General features: G+C 34.7%; 2 protein-coding genes across 16 annotated transcripts in view; both read right to left on the reverse strand.

Moving 5' to 3' along the window:
- The window catches only part of trim66 (tripartite motif containing 66), a 44,712-nt gene extending 39,509 nt beyond the window's left edge, over nucleotides 1–5,203 (reverse strand). For all 4 annotated transcript variants that reach the window (XM_087261160.1, XM_087261158.1, XM_087261161.1 and 1 more), the window contains exon 1: nucleotides 4,823–5,203. The gene's annotated coding sequence lies outside the window, so the exon portion shown is untranslated. The remainder of the gene's footprint in view (nucleotides 1–4,822) is intronic.
- Nucleotides 5,204–6,930: 1,727 nt separating this feature from the next.
- The window catches only part of dennd2b (DENN domain containing 2B), a 96,156-nt gene continuing 79,730 nt past the window's right edge, over nucleotides 6,931–23,356 (reverse strand). For 9 of the 12 annotated variants that reach the window (XM_087258828.1, XM_087258835.1, XM_087258829.1 and 6 more), the window contains 6 exons: nucleotides 16,104–16,281; nucleotides 13,077–13,118; nucleotides 12,794–12,905; nucleotides 9,319–9,561; nucleotides 8,408–8,494; nucleotides 6,931–7,423 (listed from right to left, as the gene is read on the reverse strand). In XM_087258828.1, the coding sequence (XP_087114954.1) occupies nucleotides 7,389–7,423; nucleotides 8,408–8,494; nucleotides 9,319–9,561; nucleotides 12,794–12,905; nucleotides 13,077–13,118; nucleotides 16,104–16,281 (697 nt within the window). In that variant the 3' untranslated portion in view covers nucleotides 6,931–7,388. Of the gene's footprint in view, nucleotides 7,424–8,407; nucleotides 8,495–9,318; nucleotides 9,562–12,793; nucleotides 12,906–13,076; nucleotides 13,119–14,708; nucleotides 15,038–15,166; nucleotides 16,282–23,356 lie in introns of those variants that run through there. The other 3 variants (NM_001002327.1, XR_015494585.1, XR_015494586.1) reach the window with 3 other exon arrangements.

A 23,356-nucleotide genomic window follows, 5' to 3' on the forward strand; every position in this document is an offset into this window, starting at 1 on the left:
AATACTAACGCAAATCTGAGATTCAGCTTGGATTTTTCATTCACTCAAATACATTTTTTGGACTTAAACATTTTTAAAGATACTACAGGAAAATTACATACCACCATTTTTAGAAAAGAAACAGATAGAAATACAATCCTGAGAGCAGATAGTTTCATCCTCCATGGCTGATGAAAATATTCCTTTTGGACAATTTCAGAGATTGAAAAGAATTTGCGACAAAGAAGAAGATTTTGAGATCAAATCACAAGACATGGTTCACAGATTCAAACAACGGGGTTATAAAAATAGAGTAATTTATAAATCTTATAATAAAGCAAAAGATAGCAACAGAGATGAATTGTTAATAAAAAGACCCAGATTAAACCAGTCAGAAAGTTCTGTTTATTTCGTGACACAATAGTACTGAGGCAAATACAATAAAGAATATTAAAAAAATAATTTGATGAGTGACCCCCATCTTAGGAAATTTTTACCTGTATCCCCCTCTGTAGTCTTGAAAAGCTCCAACTATCCAAGATAAACTTGTGAGAAGCCATCTTTCCTCTAAGAAAACTAACACATGGTTAAATCAAACAACAGGGAACTACAGATGTGGTAATTGCAACCATTGTGAAAACATGCTCAAGACGAACATGTTTAGAGATCCTTCTTCGGGCCGTGAATTTAAGATCAATTCATTTATCAATTGCAATACTACTTTTGTTGTTTATCGACTGGAATGTCCTTGTGGTTGTTTTTATGTAGGAATGACTAAGAGAAAACTAAAGTTGAGATTAGCGGAGCATAAATATGCGATACGTACTTGTAATCCACAATATCCTATGGCTCTACATTATAAAAATCAAGGTCATGGCAATCCAAGTTCATTAAAAATAGTTGGCATTGAACATATTTATAATTCTACAAGAGGAGGAGACAGGATAAAAAGATTAAAACAGAGAGACTTTTGGATATATACATTAAAAGCAACCAGATTTCCAGGTTTGAATGGTGAATTAGATTTCTCTTCTTTTTTGTAAAACAGTTTTTCTATAGTTTCCCAGAAATGGGTTGGACTGGGATATATCCGCTGCGTAGAAAGTAGCTGGTTGGAGGTTCGTTCCGCTGTGGCAACCCCTAATGAGGGGACTAAGCCGATAAGAAAATGAATGATTAAATGAGTTTTTCTATAGATGCTTTACAGATCGTCATTATACATTGATGTATGTGTTTATATGTATGTATGTATTTCCATGTATGTGTATATATTGTATACATGTATGTGTATGTATGTATGTATGTATGTATATATATATATGTATATATGTGTATATGTATGTGTGTATGTATATATACGTATATGTGTATGTATATATATATATATATATATTCTTTTTTCTTCTCTCTCTCTCTCTCTTTTCCCACATATGCAAGTGGGTGTTTGTGTATCTATGCCGAATTTATGATGGTAGTAGAGTTTGCTTGTTAAATTATTTGAGTGCCATTTGAGATGTTTAAATGAGTCATGTGACCGTAGTACTCAAAAGAGACTCTAGACGCACCTGATCACTGTTACCCTGATGAAGGCAGACTTCTGCCGAAACGCGTTGGTTTTTAGAGATCTAGCCATGTGAATAAAGGCTTTTTAATTTTTTCACTTTACTCGAGTGCCTTGGACTAATTCTTGTTGCAGATTTGATGAATCCCTTACCCAAAGAGCACCGACCATACATTTGAACTTACCCCAGAGCGCTTTTTGTTTTGTTTTTTCTGGAGTATCTACATTACCAACAATCCAACATTCTGAGATCAAATGTAATCAGAAATCTCATATGATTTTTATTTTACTCATATGAACTGTTACATCTCTCCTCCATTAAGCTGTACAGTTAGACACTGTCAACTGATAAGCAGCTAAAGAAAAATAACTCTTATAGAATGCCAATATGAGAAAGCTTTAATACAGTGAATATTGTAATACAGTGCTCAGCATATATAAGAATAATCCTCACAAATCTAGATTTTAAATTCATAATTTTAATAGGAAGATATACAATATTGTATTTGTGCATATATATATATATATATATATATATATATATATATATATATATATATATATATATATATATATATATACTGAAGCCAAATCTGGAGCGTATCTAACAGAATAACTTACGATAATGCTCCAATACTAGTACACATAAATATATATGTTATAGGAAAATATTAAATACAAGTTTTAAAAAAAGAGGAAAAATCAAGAAGCAAAAAAAATAAAACGTTTATTGAAATTTTTTAGGTTGTATACATACACACACACACAAACACACATATATATATTTTTTTTTTGTTTTTTTTTGCAGTAATTGAATTGTATTAGCTGTCGATTTCTAAAGATGTACGATGACTAAAATATCATTTTAATAAATATATTTGTTTGATAAATCTGTTGTTTAAATGCACCAACATTTATTGCCCATGTTCACTGAGAAATGGATTAAAATATTTCTCTTTAAAATAGGGTGTACTCGATTATGCTGAGCACTGAATTCACTGAATTACAGAAGCAGGAGCAGTCTGTTTCACGCTGGACACTGGGTCAATGCAATTTGGAAATGCAATTTAATGTAATGTAATGTGCATTTATATAGCGCATTTCTTGTGTGTGGACTTCAAGCACTTTACATTTGTTTGAGGGGGGAATTTCTTCAACAACACCACCAGTGTGCAGCATCCACCTTGATGATGATGGCAGCACAGCGCGCTCAACACACAACAGCTGCAGGTGGAAAGAAAATGATAGAGCCAATTCAGTGGATGATTGGAAGGCCATGATGGGTAAGGGCAGAGAGGAATTTTGATTTAACGTCTTATCTGAAAGATGGTGCTCACTGACAATATAGTGTCCCAGTCATATTAGGGCTGAGCATCATCCGGGTAATTAAAGTGCACTTATTTTTAGTTTGCAGTGTGAACGCGCTACTTACACTATTTATACTACAAAATGGCGTAGAATTGTGTATGCGATTTGGGATGCACCTCTAGTTTTCCTATGTTGTCTCCCATCCAAGTACTAACCACGTTAAGCCCTGCCTACCAGTCTTGGGCTGCAGGGTTATATGGCGGTGGATATGTTTTGTTGATTACGTACACTTGACATTTTTGGAATGTGGGAGTAAACACATTTTCATAAACGCGCATATTTTGTCAATTGTTTATTGCAAGTAGAGTGGTCCTCAACAGTTTTGGCTACACCTTTCACCTTTTTATAAACTATTTTGTTGTTGTTTCGTTTGTTCTTTTGTTTCTTTATCTGTACCTTTCTTTACCCTAGTGAGACCCAGACCCTTTCCTTCAGAACCACTAATGGCCTGCAGCTAGCTCTCGGCAACTCTGATATGGTTGCCCACTGAAGCAAAGCAGGGCTGCGCCTGGTCAGTTACCTGTATGGGAGACCACATAGAAAAGCTAGGTTGCTGTCGGTGTGTTAGTGAGGCCAGCAGGGGGCACCCAACCTGTGGTTTGTGTGGGTCCTAATGCCCCAGTTTAGGGCAGTATAGTACTCTATACTGCTCAGTAGAGGTAAAACCGAGGCCCCGGTAAAAATTCCAGGATGTCCTTCGAAAAAGAGTAAGGGGTTGACCCCGGCATCCTGGCCAAATCTGGCCTCTGTCCATCATGGCATCCAAACCATCCCCATATCATAATTGTCTTTTCTCCTCTCCACCAATGAGCTGGTGTGTGGTGTGCAGTCTGGTGCAATATGGCTGCCGTCATGTCATCCAGGTGCATGCTGCACACTGATGGTGGATGAGGAGATTGCTACCAATCTGTAAAGTGCTTTGAGTGTCCAGAAAAGTGCTATATAAATGTAAGGAATTAATATTATAATTATATATAAAATGTATTATACTTTTACAAATTACAAATACATGTTTTCGTATTTTAACAATGACAAAAGTTAGATGTGCAGTCAAAGATGTTAAACAAACAAGTTGCAAACAGACTGCGTTAGGTTAAAGGCTATTTTGACAGCATGACAAACCAATGTGGATTATTAACTTGGCATATATTATAAATTACACACACACACAAAAAGAATATCATATGTAAGCCAACTGACCTTCAGCTTGCCTCCATACAGATCTCGTCGACCAAATTACCTTTAGACAAGGCTACATAATGATTTAATAAATGTTCGCTTTTAATAGAGCGGGAAAAACATAACTACACAAGAAGTCGAGATAAAATTCGCACAGCAAACAAGACAACCCAAAAAGGGTTCTAAAAATCAATCTGTCTGCATCAAGGGATCTTACGTTCAGTCAGACTCAACATGGTAATAATGTTAAATTCCAGCTCAACTCTTCAATGGAACAGTCGCCTCATAAATCACAGTGCAAAAAAATAGGTCGCTGTCTTTTAAACCCTTGTATGAGATTGTTTAATTTGTTTCACCTTTATTTAGCCTACATCGAAATAAAAAAAACAACACAACGACTAATAATCTAATCTACTCCCTATATTACTTTCCAAAAAGAACGCTGAGGTGCAAAAGCAAACGCGTTAAATACAACACGAAACACATACACGTGTGCAAGTTGTAATATGTCAAAATGCGCACTATACACCTCTGCGTTTTGGGGAGAATCTTCTCACGCAGATGGGATGGGACTCCACAAAATCCTGAACAAACTGCCTATATAGGAGGCAACATTTGTAAAAATCACAATGTAAGAGTCGTTATACTCAATCCTTAACTATAATCAATCACACTGAAGATGGCAGATGAAACATTGATGAACGCATGCACACATAATGAGAGTTTGAACCGCACCTTGCTTCTCTTCAAGAGGCTCAAATCCAAAAAAATAAAAAAAATCCTCCACCTCCTTCGCAGCGGATGAAAGATCTGGCGATTTCGGAGATGCTTCAGTGTCTAAACAGCCTCACATCACCGTATCCAAAAGTCTTTCCAGCCCTGGACACTGTATTTTTTTATTACGGGTATGATTTTTATTCCTTCTACCGTTTAAGCGCTGCAACTGTCAAAATATTTGCTCGTTCGTTATAATCCAGACGCACAACTTTCAGTGCGCAGTCTCTGCTAGACCTGCTATCTGCGGGAAATGTCTAACGAGCTCGAGGAATCAAAGTTATAAGAGAACCGGCGCGTTATCAATCCTGTCCTTCACCTCCCGTGTTTTTCGTGATGCGCACCCTGCGTTGCGCACTAAAGTTCCTTACCTTTGGATGCCACGTGCGCTCAAGCCAGCAGATGTCGCCTTTGCCTCAGTTTTATTTGAACACATACTGACTGTTGGAGGATAGAAAGAACGACTGAAAACGCATTTCGCCCAGTTTTTAACATAAACGGAATAAATTAAAGGATTATAATTAATCATAATAATTTTATATTTAGATAATAATGTTTTATGTTTGGCTTTCGCAATAAAATTAGAAAAGTATGCTATTGCTGTCATATATATTATCATGATACTTTTATTTTATATATTTGTCATATAAGACATAATGTCCCCCCTCAAATCTAATCTTTATTTTCTACTGGATAAAATTCAAGGGATTGCCTGGGCCATTCTACAGCTTGATTTTCTTTCTCTGAAATCATTTCAGAGTTTCCTTGGCTGTGTTGGATCGTTGTCTTGCTGAAATGTCAGTTCTGGTTTTATCTTCATCATCCTGCTAATCTAGATGTTAAACTGAAGCAGGTAATATTAATTTACAGTTATGAAGGGCAGAGGGTTACTGAATAACTACTGAGAGATTTCAGCTACTGTCTGGACTTTCACTGACTTTCTATGCCTCTCTTTCTTCTTGTGTTCAATACTTTTTCCCTGCCTCACACAGCTACACGTGTCATTTTATTTTATTGCCCAATTTGTAAACTAATTCTTTTTTTTCTTTGCATAAATGGATTTCTTTGGTTGTTATCAATATCTGGTGAACATTTCAAATCAACAGCACCTTTGTTGACGTGTTCAATACTTACTACACCCAGTGTGTGTGTGTGTGTGTGTGTGTGTGTGTGTGTGTGTGTGTGTGTGTGTGTGTGTGTGTGTGTGTGTGTGTGTGTAATGAGGTACTAAAACTATGTTTTATCTAGAAATGTGTTATTATGTAAAACTAGAAATCTTAAACAGAAATTGGGGAAAAAAATAAACAGGGGGGCTATATATATATATATATATATATATATATATATATATATATATATATATATATATATATATATATATTTGTAGAGTACTATTGGCATTTTGTATAGAATTTTAATCTTTATTTTGTCACCTACTTTGACAGCATTTGGACTTTTCACAGGTTTGAACAGGTTTCATTGTCAAAAAAAAAAAAAAAAAAAAAAGGAAAAGGAAAAACAAGTATAGTAATTTCACTGACAGCTTTCCTGAACTTTCATATTCTTCTTGGTGGTGCTACAAGACACCTTTGTTGTGGGAGCCTCTGTGGCACTTGAGCAGAATCATTTAGTCAGTTCTGTGTTTACTCTCTGTGGCTTTGTGGGAATTGTTTGACTTTTTTATGCTCAGGCAGGGTCTAAAATAAGCTTTTTGCTATACCTGCCAAGTACTTTTGAGATTGAGAACACTGACCAGATATAAATACTTTTAACCAGCCACAAAACTGTAAAAAAAATAAAATAAAAAGTGTATTTTGTCACTGAATTTGCTAGATAGTAGTGAAAAGGTCACATTTGATCAATTCAGTACATATTTAATGAGTTGTAAATGTTCCTTTAATAAAGCAAAACTGTGTCAAGTTTCAGAACATTCCCAGTGTGTTATTCACTCAGTTCATTGCTGTTATTTTAAACACCTGAAGCTCAGACTAAAAGATGATGAGAATATTAAATATCTCCACAAGCTTCCATTGTCCTAAACATAAAACAAAGCCTTACAGACTGAGAAATTAACAGAAAAGGACTTTATTGATTTTTATTGAACACTGTAAATAAGGTAATTATACTCTTCATGTGTTAATAAATGTACAAAATGCAGTTCATGGAGAAATTCTAGCGTTAAATACTACACAGCCACTGTACATCCACCTGTGGAGTCTCCATTCACACATATCTCATCCAGCTCAGGAGGTTATACTGCTTTATAACCACTCACACGCTCAGTACCATCCTATTTCTTCTCTAGTGTCATATACAAAGTACCAGGAAAGGTAACAACAGAGCTACATGTGGGAATAACAGCACAGCTTCCATAAATATGTACAAAAACATGAAGGTCAGGGTCAACAGAACAGGCACGTCATGATAACATCTGTGATTTAGTCTTCAGGCGGAGCATTTGTAGAAAATGTCCACAGTTTTTTTTTTTTTTTTTTTTTTTTTTTTGGTTTTTCATGATAAAGTGGTTTTAGTTCTTTTTATGAAGGAACTTCATTTTATTTCCTGGAAAAAAAGATAAAAATTTGGTGTGTAAGGTTATATTTCTTTATTTTTTCATAAAACAGGATTGATAGATACAGTGCTCAGCATAAATGACTGCAACCCTTTTTAAAGCTAGCATATTTGATCATTTCTCAGTGAATGTAGCCAATCATTTTACTGTTATATCAATTAAAATAAGAGATTGGTCCCCTAACATCTGTAGGAATACAGATGAATATATATATATATATATATATATATATATATATATATATATATATATATATATATATATATATATATATATATATATATATATATATATATATATACATATATATATATATATATATATACATATATATATATATACATATACATATATATATATATATATATATATACATATACATATATATATATATACATATACATATATATATATATATATATATATATATATATATATATATATATATATATATTCATTTATTCATTCATTTTCTTGCCGGCTTAGTCCCTTTATTAATCCGGGGTCGCCACAGCGGAATTTTTACGCAGCGGATGCTCTTCCAGCCGCAACCCATCTCTGGGAAACATCCACACACACACTCAATTTACAATCACAATTTACAATTTAGCCTACCCAATTCACCTGTACTGCATGTATTTGGACTGTGGGGGAAACCGGAGGACTCGGAGGAAACCCACGCGAAGGCAGGGAGAACATGCAAACTCCACACAGAAACGCCAACTGAGCCGAGAAACTACCTACTGCACCAATGCCTCGCCATATATATATATATATATATATATATATATATATATATATATATATATATATATATATATATATATATATATATATATATATATTCCTAACATATTTATTTGGGTGTAATTTTTTTTTAAGTTTTACTGGCTAATCTAATGTATATGCACAAATATATCATTGTGTGTTATTTATGCTGAGCACCGTACATATAACTAGTTTTCTGTACTCACCTAAACCCTTCAGAAATTTGTTGACTCCACTCTGTTCTGTGTCTGGTAACTCCTCCAGATACTGCTCCACCCTCTGCTCAAAAAGACCTGTTCAACGAGGGGTGGGTAAACAGACAGACAGACAGACAGACAGACAGAAAGACAGATAGATAGAAGCAAATAAAAAGTTTATAGATTAATAAAAAAAAGAACAACAATAACAGCAATAATAATAATAATTGTTATTATTAGCAATTATGGCTATTATACAGTTGAAGTCAGAAATATTAGCTCCCCCAGAACTATTAGCCCCCTGTTTATTTTTTCCCTAATTTCTGTTTAACGGAGAGAGGATTTTTTTCAACACGTTTCTAAACATAATAGTTTTAATAACTCATCTCTAATAAATGATTTATTTTATCTTTGCCATGATGACAGTACATAATATTATAATAGATATTTTTCAAGACACTTCAATACAGCTTAACATGACATTTAAAGGCTTAACTAGGTTAATTAGGTTGACTAAGCAGGTTAGGGTAATTAGGCAAGTAAAAAAAACAACAACAAAAAACTGCTTTTATTCTAGCCGAAGTAAAACAAATAAGACTTTCTCCAGAGGAAAAAATATTATCAGACACACTGTGAAAATTTCCTTGCTCTGTTAAACATCATTTGGGAAATATTTTCAAAAGAAAAAAAAATAATCAAAGAGGGGCTAATAATTCTGACTTCAACTATATACACTACAAACTAAATGTAAAAACATTGTTTTTGATAACCAGAAGGTGGCAGTAAAGATTCGACTCCCAGCCAGCTTAAAACGTTACCCTCCACCCCACCTCAAAAAGCCCTATGTGAAAGTGGATTACAGCGGTCTGATGCTAACAGGACATCACATCTGATGAGAAGTCTTGTTTTTATTGGTTTACCTTTGGCCCTGCACTTCCTCATCTCCCGGTCCTGGATGAATCCAGCAAACATCTGAGACTCCATGAAGACGCCCAGAAACCGGCGGATGCTCTTAGAAGCCACAGACTTGCGGAAGGGTTCGCGCTGGAAGATTCGTTCGCCTCTTTCACCCTGGGTGAGAAACAGTGAATAATGGCCAATGGTCTCCAGGAAAAAGCGGATGAAGGCCTCCGATACCACACTGTTCAACGACGTGCTGCACTCTGAAATCAAGGACAATATTAAACATAATTAAATATTAGATTTGATTCATTTTCATCTTGGTTGAAAAGTAAAGACGTTGGCAATGAAGCAACAAAGTATACTTTACTTTTTTAGATATACGTGTACATTTTTATCCAAACCTGGTTCAATGCACAACCTTTCAGAAGAACACATTATAATAGTTTGCAAAAACAGGTGCTAAACATGATTAGTTTTATAAATAAAATCTGCTTTCTCTATAAAGTCTTATCATTCCACAATTATATATTACATTTGAACTACATTGAGTATTTGTTGCTGCTCTTGTTTTTTCATACTGTGAATGAGCAGTTCAGTGTTGCCACCTAGTGGACAAAAGTTAGGCAATTCTAATTAATTGCTCGGATTCTGTTGTGTGTGCTGTTTACATTGTTGTTTGGCATATGTCAAATTCTGGGGTAAACAGATCCTAGATCAGGATCCTCAATTAACATGCAATTGCAAAGTAATGATCACGCAGCATGCAGTTATACATAGGTATTAAAGGGATAGTTCACCCAAAAAATGAAAATTCTGTCCTTACTTACTTTCCCTTTACTTGCTCCAAACTTGTTTGACGTTCAGTTGGACGCAAAAGAAAATATTTTGAAGAAAGCGGCAACCATTGACTCAAATAGTATTTGTGTTTCCTGTATATGTCAATGGATACAGGTTTTCAGCCTTCTTTTAAATATCATCCTTACAATGGAAGAAAGAATCTCAAAAGTTCAGAACAAGTAAAGGGTGAGTGAATGCTGAGTAAATTTACATCTTCGGGTGAACTATTCCTTTAAAGTAAGATATCATATGTTTATTGTCAACTAACTAATTAACACTTAAACTAGTCAATTGGCATTTTCAGACTTTCTTTTTATCTTTTTTTTTTTTTTTGAAGGAGCTCATTCATGTAATGCCAAGCAGCAAGCTTGTTGATTTAAAACAATCACTAACACAAAACTGGATCCATGCTCTCAAATATACAGTGGTCTCATGGCTGTTACAAAAAAATGTAAAGTCTCAACTATTTCACATTGCGCTGCACCCACCCACAAACATAAATCTACACCTTTTATACAAGCCATCATGTTTTGCTTGTAAATAAAGAGCAGTAATACTTGTCATATCACATCCGCTAACTACTTTTCACAGCTGTCTTGATAAATTGATAACAGAGTAACTGAAGTGACCCTATGTGTGCAGAAGTGTGACTGTTTGGACATCTTGTCTTGGATTTTTTTTAACAAACTGAAGTGGCCCAAATCAAAAGTGAAAAGATCAGATTACATGTGGTTTCTGTTGTCCACCTTGTCATGAAAAAAAAACAGATATTTTTGATATGTATTTTTGACATATTTTGAAACAGGGTGGTGGTTTTCCTGCACAGTTGAGCTCTTTTAAAAATGCATTTGCAGAAAAAAATATTTTTTTAGCAAATGCAAAATGTAAATGGACCTCTGTAAGTGAGTAACAACATCTGTAAGCACTTCATACAATAAATGAGCAGAGAAAGATACTTAAAAGTGTTGTTTGGTCTGCAGAAAGCCAGTACTAGTAATTGACCAGCAATTGATTCTGATTGGACAAGGGAAAAATTGGGCTACTTTATAATCCTTTTGGGTGAATTTTGAGTTGTCGTAAGGCTGGAAAATTATCAGGGACCTGTGGTCCAGTCCTAATATGTGGATTACTCAATTAGATGGATTTGGTTATTGACGATTTGACACGATCCAGGATAATTTAGTTCTTTAAAACTCTTCTGACAGTTGTTGTCATAGCAACAGTTCTGGTAGCTAAAACCAGCTTGAGAGCAGGTTTTTTTTTAATGTAAACAGGATTTGATCTGGTCTTCAAAGCAAAGGTGTTACTAAACGTATGTACCAAATGCCAATATTTTCTTACAGTAGTAACCAATACACACTTGGGAAAATAGTAAAATAATTGTAAAAAAATTATATATACATTTATAATTCATAATAATTAAAAATATTTAATATTAAATAATTAATAATATATAAATATATATATATATATATATATATATATATATATATATATATATATATATATATATATATATGTGTGTGTGTGTGTGTGTGTGTGTGTGTGTGTGTGTGTGTGTGTGTGTGTGTGTGTGTGTGTGTGTGTATATATATATATATATATATATATATATATATATATATATATATATGTATGTATGTATGTATATATTTATATATATATATATATATATATATATATATATATATATATATATATATATATATATATATATATATATATATATGTATATATATCTATATATATATATATATATATATACTTATATATGTTTATATATAACTTATGCAATCTGCATTCTGAAATAAAAATACAAAATAGGGTAGTTCCCCCAAAGAGGATTAAATAGAACTTTTATTAATATCTACATTTTAGATATAAATTAGTACTATTTAAAGGTACTGACCCAGCTGTACATTTTGTGTATGATAACAGACATGCTCATTATTCGACGGTTTTTGTTTGTTTATGTGTTTGTTTTTTAAAGAAATAATATTAGCATTATGACATCTAATATGACAGTAATTTGATGCTTTGCAAAAGTTGCAGACACCTTTACCAATTCATTTTAAAAATGTAATTTAAATTCGCTGATTAAGAAACTTGAATAGGCCTAGTTTACTATAATAAAGAATATCCGCTCGAAATGTAAAACTAAATAGACTGCAAAATACTCTTAACACCTGAAAGTGTAAAGCCTGCAGCCCAAAACAAAGGTGGAAAGTTATTGCGTAACATATTTGACAAACAGTTTAATCAATGTTAATCAGATGATGTCATCATTACGCTGCTGTGCCATCAGCAAATCGTTGCATTGCTGATCATGATTTCACAGATCTCAGATCAGTTCATCCAGACATTTCAATTTGATTTGCAAACTTGTTTGACGAACCAAATTAGTCAAAGATTATTTATCAAGAATAAAATATCCAGGAACTGTCAAAACATCTTAGAACATTAAAGCGAGGTACGAAGAACAACCCCTGGAAGCCCTGGTCATGCTGAATATCCATTTTATGTACAGTAAAAAAAAAACATGCATGTTCAGTATGACAATTAAAATAAAATACAATCTGAGATTTTTCATGGTGCTTATGAAAGCATATACGCTTATAAGGAAATGGAGCAAGATCATAACATTAGGCTTTTCACCTTCATCCGATTCACTGTCGGAGTCTTGATTGATGATGTCGTTCCTCTGTTCGAGAGATTGCTCCAGAGCAGCTTGCAGTTTGCGTGGAAGCAGCGAGGCCTCGTCATCCATCTGTATACAGGAAGATTACCATTGTAACAATGTTTAGTGATTCATGCCATGGCACATCCCGCTTGTTTATATTCTCACATCTTAACGACAACACGCAATTAGCTGTGTTACAGCCATGGGAGAAAGAGTTTGTGTCAAACTCAGGAGGGAGAGATTAGTTTATGAACGAACCTGTCTGATGAAGCGATCCGTCCCAAGATCAACCATTAAAGCCTGAAACATAAAGAGAAACAGATTTCAACTGGCTGCGTCGCATTATTCTGTTTAATCACACAGCATTCAGTGGTTTTGGGGAGGCTTAAACGTCACAACATTTCCAGAAGTTGATCCACAGCAGATGGAGTCTGACACCCATTTAAAAATGCAGTGTTAAAAATGACAAGCGCCACAAATTGCTGCACTTCCACACGTTTTCACTGTGTAGGGTCACCCCGTATGGCCATTACAAGTGCACTTGTGTCCAAAATGCTGCTGCCAAATGCACTAAATGCCAAAGGCTCAGTAGAGACCGAACTTCAGCCTTGTGGCCAAGCTGGCACTATGCTATGGGCAGCTGGGAACAACAACGCTCCCGGTTGGGAAAGTTTCGAAGAGTGGAGGCAACAGTCTGGCCAGGAATGCTGAGCTAGGCTTATGAAGCTGACGCCACATTAAAGGCTCATACACAAAAAATTGGCCAGTTCTCTGGGCATGTTATTGTACTTAGTATGTTTCTCATTCATTCCAGCACATTTCTGAACCTGGGAAAATGACTTTAGCCCTGTAGTCTACTGTGAGAGAACAACATAAGGGTTCAACGATCAGGCAGCTTGTTAGAGTAAGAACATAATTGAAGTGTTAAGGAGAGCAGCCAATGAGACAGTATTCACAGGAATTCACAAGTCACCATCAGCTAAACGGCTCTCAGAATAATAACCTCCCAGAGTGAGTAAAAATGCCTGAATCTTTGAAATAGAGACTTTATTTATAATGATTTGTGCCTTTACAATTTTAGAGTATAAAATAATATTGTAATATGTTGATTTTTCTGCTAAACGAAAAACAACAACTGGGGTCTTCAGCAAATGATTTGAATAGCTATATTTGGCAAGAACGAGTCATTCTAGAGTTAGTGGGGTGACACTTTTGGGGAGTGCATTTGCATATTATGATGGCACAATAAATGAAAAAAATACAGCTTTTTTTCCCCCCTCTTTTTCAACTTTTTGGGCTCAACAATTTGGAAAAAAAAACTGAATGCATTTGATGACTGATGAACCAACCAATAATAAACTTTTTTAAGTAACAATTTCTTCATCCCAGTTTTCATAGTTCACATTACCACAGTATTCTAAAACAAAACAAAACAAAAAATATATAAATTAAAATAAACTAATAAATAAAAGATAAAATAAAAGTAAATAAAAAATAAAAACAGTAAAATCTTTTTGTATGACTTGTTTTAAATAAATAAATAAAGAATGAAATATTGTTATGCATGTGATGCTGATTCCAGAGCAAAGCTTGTGTCTGTGTTCACTTACACACATGTATCTCATGATATCAATGTCTCAGAACAGCTTGATTCTGAGTAAATGAACCAAGCCATTCTCAGATGCTGGAACAGTGTACCATTAATTTATTTTAAGGGATAGTTCACCAAAACAATAAATTCAGTCACCACTTACTGACCCTCCATTTGATATAAAACTGTTTGAATTTCTTTCTTTCGATCAAACAAAATAATTTATTTTAAATGTTTTTTTCCTACAATGAATATCAATGGCTACTGTTTTTTTAACATTCTCCAAAATATCTTCTTTTGTGGACATTTGATTAAACTTTTTTTTACTTTTTTTTAGGTGAACTATGCCTTTAAGAAAGGCTTTCTTTAAAGGTGCAGTATGTAAGTTTGACACCCAGTGGGTGAATTAGGTATTGCATTCCTGGGTCAAAGCAAACACAAGCACAGGCTGCCAGATTGAGGACCAACAGGAGGGAGTCTGAAGATCCGGCCTAAAGGCTGATTACAACAGTGTTCTATATAAAAGCCATGACACGCGATAGAAGGAATTTTCTCCATATTAAAATGAGTTTTTGTTCTTATCAACACCTCGAATTGATATATTAGAAACAGCTTCTATTTCTTGCAGCTGAACAACAGAAAACTGACAATGGTCACCTCAGGTACACCTCATGTGCTTTATTCAGTGTTAAATGCTAACAATGTGAATTTTGTTGCCATTTTATATGACATTCTTTGCCATACTACTGAAAGCAGCAGCAGATAGTTCACCTCAGATCATCAAAAATGCAATAAACTTTTTCAAATTAAACTTTAGATCTGTGACTCGCATATCAATCATTCCACATTTAAATTTAATAATGTTAAAGAGGTTCAATATGTATTGATTAGGTTATAAACCTTAGCATTTCTTGAGTGAGTGCACTATTCTGTGCTTCTGAATGGCTGTAATTAAATTTATGTTGTGTATTCTCTGGTGCAAATAGCCAAATTGCTTATCTCATCATTTAGTGTGTTGTTAGGACACAGGGTTAACATAAACCCTGCTCACCTAATGTTTACGTTCATAATATTTATATTATTTGCTTATTAATAACCTCATGTGGAACTCTGAATCTGCATCTCATTTTGGAGGCTGCTACTGTCCACCGGAGGTCACATTTCGGTAATGGACGCATGCTTTGAGAGCCTTTGACTGAGGGGATGAAATATGCGATTTTGAGATCCAACAAGGCAACCCAGAGTACTAAAATATAATTGGCTATAGTGGCATTGGAAAGGTTAAAAGAACCAAAACAAAGACAGAGTTCTGGCATGTAACAGTATGGTACTGTTATGCTTTATAAGAGTCAAAAACTTGCATACAGCACCTTTAAAGAAGAGACCCTTTTCCACTTTGTCTCCAATTTATGAGGTGTCTAATTTTACTGTTGTTAAATTATGTATTAGGTAAGCCATATCACAATGTAAAATTTATACTGAAATATTACGCTGTCCTAATGTGAACTCATGTATTGCATCCTGGGTCTAATGGCAGTTTTTCAGACAAACCAGTTTCATGTAGGCTGGTGCACAGCCAAGCACACATTGTACACACTTGACAAAGTATCCCATTACAGTGAACATGATGGGTGACAACAACAGGGCTGTTGCAATGTTTGTGACAAGAGCTATCAAGTGTATTTTGTCCGCACCTCCTCCACAGGCAGTTCCTTGAGCTTTGGCAGCGAGCTGGATAAAATACCCACTAAGAAAGGAGTCGGGCAGCAGACGATGTCCACCATGGAGGTGGGCAGCACAGGGATGAAGGTGTGCTGCCAGGAGAAGGGGTAGAGCAAAGCCACCACCGCATGAACACAGCTGGAAAGAGTACTGTAAAGAAAGAGAAAAAGCACAGTCAATCACCTAGCTTTGACGAAATCTCACACACCTTCTGAGCAAAGTCTGTTCAGGAAAAAGCATTTGAGCACAGATTTTCCAGTTTATGTTGGCTTTAGTAAGGGAACAATGGAATCTGTGATTATGAGAGCAACACAAGAAAACAGCCAATGGCGTTCGTTTACTTTACACAAGTACTTTTCAAAAGATCTCCCGTAATGTTATTCACAACGTGGCAGTGGCATCAAGACAACAGTTATGTAAAACTCTGTGGAGATAATGGAGTGATGTAACAGCACACGATGAAAGGTCATATGAATCACTGATATGATCATTTTTGTAAGAGACAAATGATGTAGTACACTGAAAACCTTTATTCTGGTCTCAAATGTAAGATGATGCTCTGTACTCAATTTTATTTTCCCTTAAAAAATAATAATAGTAATAATACTTTAATGTAGCTGAGATGGCTAGTAGTGGGATAGTTCACCCAAAAAACTAAGATCCTGTAATCTTTTACTCATTCTTTCCAAACCTATTTCTTCTGTTGAACACAAAGAAAGATATACTGAAGATTGTTTGAAAAAAGACATTGGCTGTTTCTCAATTGCAAAAATGCTGAGAACAGACTTGTGTTCTTGTGGAGATCGTTCTTGCCAGGTTACCACGGAAGAACAAAGTCGGGAGACCACGAAAACAGAAGACACAACATCTGAGAAATGAAATGCTGCATTCTTACTGATAGTCACATAACATTCACGCGTTTATAACGAAAAAAAATATTTAAATATTACAGCATTCATACAAAGATTGATTGTTTTCCCCCTTTTTACAATATATACTATGCATAAAGACCTTTCACTGCTAAAAACTAATTTTAATACGAATTTCAGCAAATAAACACCCTTAATGTGTTTATGCCTTTATTAACATACTCATATTCATGTTTACTTTCATCTCATCTGTCTCATTTAGGAAAACTCCTGAGACAAATAAGTTATATCTCTGAACTTTGATAATACATCTATATAAAATGCTGTGCTTCCCACCTCCTTTTATCAGCTGCAATGACTTCTGGGACTTCTAAAGCAAACTTTGCTCTCAAGTCTGCATCAACACATCCTCGATATCAAGAACACATCCGGTAGTTTTGGAACAAAACTTTGGCAGTTGTTGATGAGGTTACACAAGGACACATAATCACTGAATAACGCTCATTGAGAAACAGCCATTGACTTTTATAGTATTTTCTTGTTGTTGTTGTTCCTACACTCTCATAAATAAAGGTACAGGAGCTGTCACTGGGCTCATTTTCAAAAGATACATATTTGTACCCACAGTGTTACCTCAAAAGTGCATATTAGTGCCCAAATGCACCTAAAAAGTACATTTGAGGTGACGTTATGGACCCTTTAGGTACAAATATGTAACTTTTGAAAAGGTACTGCCCCAGTGACAGCTCCTGGACCTTTATTTTCTGAGAGTGTATTATGAATGCCAATGGCTGCTTTTTCCAACATTCGTCTGAATATCTTGTTTTGTGCTTAAATCATAATTCATAGTTCATACTCAAGTTTATCGAGCCACCTGAGTGTCAGTAAATGATGAAGACACAAAAAATTTTGGGTGAACTATCCCTTTAAATGTATCAAAAGGGAAACATTTATAAAATTACAATCATTGTTTCCACAAAATGATTAAGCTCAATCATTTAAAAAAAATGCAATTTGCAAATAATAAATGCATAAGCATAAAATCAGCATATCAGACTGATTTCTGGAGAATCATATGATACTGAAGACCACAGTAAGGCTCATTTATAAATATATTTAATAGAAATTGTTATTTTTAATCATAAAAATATATATAACAATACATCTAAGAATATATAATGTACAATATTTTTACGGTAAAAAAATAAAAAAATATAAAATAAAATCATATTGGCACTTAAAGCTTTTAAAAATATTATTTTTAAGATAAAAGAAAAGTCATGATATCTCCTTCTAGCTGTTTTCTGCTTGCTTGTATTTTCTTCTACCAGTAGGGCTGCACAATATATCATTACAACATCAACATCGCAATATGATCACTAGCAATAGTCAGATGGCAAATATACGTAATGTTGAGTCTGGATTAATACTGATCATTTTGCATGTGTTTTATTGGGGCCTGTGACTGTGTGAGGGCTTTAAAAGCATTCAGGCATATGAAATTGTACCATTTGTAACTTTGAAAAATTAATAACAATTCATTTTATTGAACTGTTTATAAAAACAAAGACTATGCAGTATTAATTAACATTTGATCATTTAATTACTGTATACTTTAATACTCTTTAAAGAATACTTTATATTTTATCTGTATATTTTTCTTGTAGATTGTTTATATTTTATGCATTCCCCTAGAGCAGGGGTCACCAAACTTGTTCCTGGAGGGCCGGTGTCCTGCAGATTTTAGCTTCAACCCTAATCAAACACACGTGAACAAGCTAATCAAGGTCTTACTAGGTATCCTTGAAACATCCAGGCAGGTGTGTTGAGGCAAGTTGGAGCTAAATCCTGCAGGGACACCGGCCCTCCAGGACCGAGATTGGTGACCCCTGCCCTAGAGAATCCTCCCAAATCTATCAATGTAAAATTATAAATTCTTTACAAAGAGTTAATCAACTAGGTTTACATGGACACCAATAATCCGATTTTAATACGATTAAGACAATACTCTGATTAAGACTCTATCATGTTAACAGCAATTTTTGATTAATTCAATCCGATTAAGGTCATAATAGAACAACACAGAAATTGAATTAAGACATGTGGAGTATGCCGATTTTAGTCGCATTATTGAAGTGCAGTGCAGACGTGAAAACTCCTTAATCAAGCTATTACCCCCATTTAGGATTTTGTAGCAAATTCCTTTAAAACAACACTCTTCCAGCAGTTCAGTCGCATCTAATATCTTGTTTGGCATGCAGTTAAAGTCGACAAATTAAAAATGAAACAACCAAAATTACATAAAACTCTGGAGGAAATGTGGCTAACGTGGTGACACAATGGCGTTAATTGAATTATGTGCTATAACATGTAAAACAGAATCATGAAAGGAATATTCGAAAAGCAACTCATGTAAACACCTTAATCATATTATTGTCTTATTCAGATTAAGGTAAATAATTAGATTACTGATGTCCATGTAAACATAGTCATTACATAGTCATTGTTAAATTTTTACAGTATCATGCAGCCCTATCTACCAGTGTCTGAAACTTTGTATTTGTAATTATTTGACCTTTTATGATTAATCGCTCACATATGTAGTAGGTCACTATGTTTATGTTGTTTTCACCGCGATATGGAGTGGACCTGAAAAATCTACATTTTTATCAGAGAAAATTAAGTGATGTACACCTCAGTTTAACAAACAACACATAGAAATACACTTTAATCTACAGGTTCAATGTTTGATGAAGAAACAAACTGAAAAAACACTAGTTGCCATTATAAAAAGGCTGTCCAAGTGTTACCAGTAAATCAATGGCACAAAATGTTCCAAAAAAGAAAATATGCAAGACTGTTTTATGTGTGGCTTGGATTTAAATGTTTCATTGGTTGAACTACCACATTACCCATTGTACTGTAAGTGGACAAGCTACATCTAAATCTCTATATCTTCAGGGCCCCATGGTAAAGATGATATCATGATGGGCAACCACACTGTAATAACACGTTCACTATTATTCAAACAACACGTCTACAGATCACGCTCCTAAATTACTCTCTGACGTTCACGCAGCCGTGAGATGTTACAGGCTAAGCGCAAAGTCACAAATAGCATAGTGGCCTTCTCACGGTCCCCGGCTTGTTGATAGTGGCTGACCCTCCTTTCTCTTGCTCTCATCTCTTTCTGTCCCATCCACCATGCAGACCCCCATATATACAGAGGCCGAGAAAATAAACCATCAGAAGCACACTGACTCCAGCCATGAATTAGAAGGGATCAGGCCTGAAGCCAGTGAGAAGATGTGGTATGCTAACAGTAAACTGAACATAATTGCTGCACCAATACTGCTCATTTGCATTTTTAAAGGAGAGTGAAAAATGCCCTCTTTTACATGAAAATTAATTTATGCTATTTTTATCAGAATAGAACTTCTCCGGGTCTCAAAACTATTTGCATATCTGCAAATTAGCACATGCAATTAAGCGGTGCATTTTTAATCAAATTAAAAATTATTACATTTCATGGCCAATGCCTCAAACACTCTAGTGTGTGTGTGTGTGTGTGTGTGTGTGTGTGTGTGTGTGTGTGTGTGTGTGTGTGTGTGTGTGTGTGTGTGTGTGTGTTTTGTATAAAAAATTGTATAATGACATTGCTATGACCTGGAAATTACTCTTGCTGCATCCCAATACACATATCCGCCCTAAGAAGTATTTGAAAAAAGAATTGGTATGTTCCAAATCTTGATATGTTGAAAAGAGTATGCCAAAGGTTCCCGGATGGTTTACTATTTCAGGTAAAAATTCCATCCATACTCTAACCACTGATATTGTCCACAAGACACTGCATATTGGACGTAAATTTGATTACAATGCGGATAAAAATTGTAAAAAAAAACTACTAAACTACTAAACTACTAAACATAATGGACGCATGAGACCAACCATCGAGTAAAGGAGGAAAAAGGCTTCGGTAAAGATGTTTGAATGACTGTTTATCAATATCTAACCCACTGGAAAACATGTAAATCGTGTTTTACGTGTTATATTTCATCTGCAACAACAACATGAACTTATGTAAAGATGTGTTTGGATATTAACGTCTGAATGCATAATTATCCAAAAACCTGAGAAGATTACTCTGCATGAAAGACTTGTGAATGGCAGATGATCCTGCTGCTGCTTCTCCAATAAGGTAGGAAATTAAATATGAAAGAAATGTGGATGATGGGAGAATGACTGACAGGGCTCGTAACTAAGCAACACAACGATCTGTTAACGAGAAAGTAGTGTGTCCCAAAGCTTGCATAGTCTTCTGTTACACACACAAATGTATATACTTTTCCTTCACAAAAACGTACATACTTTTTGGGCATAGTAAAAGTATGTGAATTGGGACACAGCAAATGTTGAGGTGGTTTATAATGACATGCTATGTGTCCCCTTAATGGGATACAAAACGTCCATGTTAGTGTCTTCTTAGTACTTAACAGGATCTTTTCACACTTAAAATTTGGGTTTGATTTTAAAAATGTTGTAAATGTAAGTAACATTATAGACACTATAAAATGCATTACGTGAATGGAATAGCCTAATAATCTACCAAAACAAGTGTGTGTGTTTGTGTGTGTGTGTGCGCGTGTGTGTGTGCATGCGCGTGTGTGTGCGAGGGTGAATCGGCATCCTGCATTCTGGCATGTTCACACTGGGAACAGAAATGAGATGTTAAAAACCTAGCCACAGGCGAGACAGGCACATTCTGATAGCTGATACCTGGAATGTCAGCATAACGGAGGCCTCAGAGGCAAGAAATCATGGGAAACATTGAAGACAGAACTTCAGACCAGTCCAAACACTGCTCTATGCTGCTTGAGTCCTTCAGGAACCAAATAACATGAACAGGGTTAAGATGAAAACTGCTGTGAGCTACTAAGTCCTGCCTGAACTGCCATACAGAGCTGGTATGTGCACAAAAACCTGCCTTCAAGCTCACTAACCAAATGAATTATTGCTGTATGCATTTTTAGTGACTTTCAAAACATATTTTCGACCAAAAGATTTAATGGCTGTATTATGAAAATAGATTGTATAGCAAGTAAAATGTCTTATAAGAGAATTAATCAGCTATTAATTATTAGTTAAAGAATTAAATTACATTTCTAGAAATAAAAATGAAACAGAATTAAAATTACCACCAGGTGCCAGATTAACAGCAATAACTGTATTAAATAAAATTTCTATTTAACTTAATTTATTATATATATTTTAAATGTATTATACATTTATAAAATGACCGGCCACTTTATTAGATACACCTGTCCAACTACTCATTAACAATAATTTCTAAAAGCAACTGATGCTAGAGGTCAGAGGAGAATGGCCAGTCTGGTTCGAGCAGATAGAAAAGAAACAGCAACTCAAATAATTACTAGTTACAACCAAAGTATGCAGAAGAGCATCTCTGAGCACAACACATCCAAAATCTCTGAGGAATATTTCAGTACCTCGTTAAAAGATTAAGGCAGTTCTTTAAGTAAAAGGGGATCCAACTCGGTTCTAGTAAGGTGTACCTAATAAAGTGGCCAGTGAGTGTATATACACATTGTTACAATTTTATACTGTACTTCAAAACATAATGTAACATATCTCTTTCTGCATTATATATCTCACCCCTGTTAGAATACCTTTAAATATGGCTCAGCAGTGACTTAAACATTTAAAAAAATGTAGGTTGCTCTCTAATATTGATCTTCACTGTAAATAAGCAACGCTAAAATAACAATTCTTCGGTCAAACTTAGAAACTGCTGAAAGTTCATGTTTGTTGCAAGCAGCGTGAGCCCAGCTTTAAAAAGAATAATCTGCAACAGAAGCAGCTCAAGGGTGAAAAACACCAGATCCCAATCGGTCAAAAATACATATGCTTTCATTTATCCAGCCGACAGATTCTCAACAATATTACATCTTTCATAACTCCTTAAAATAATGTTAGACAGCTGGCTTTTGGATAAAGAGTTTTAGAAGTAATTTTATACATTTAATGAGAGCTTCTGCATCTTCAGCTAGTGGTGATGTGCTGTATGTGATGAGAAAGAGGCGGCAATAACACAAAGTTTATGCAGAAGCTAATGTAAAATATGTTCCCACCACTATGTAACATACTGAACACATATTCCTGCTAAAATAAACGAACAATGGGAAAACATTCAGTCGGGACAAAATATGTAAATTATATAATAACCAACAAATGCTGTCTGAAACCTTTTTTGAACCTTGAGATGTACTTTTAAATCTTAATGATTTTTTTTTGTCTTATTATAGAATCTAACCACACAAAAGTCTCTAGGCTACTTG

This window comes from Danio rerio, chromosome 7 (genome assembly GCF_052040795.2).
Source record: "Danio rerio strain M-AB ecotype USA chromosome 7, GRCz13ab, whole genome shotgun sequence".
NCBI lineage: Eukaryota > Metazoa > Chordata > Actinopteri > Cypriniformes > Danionidae > Danio > Danio rerio.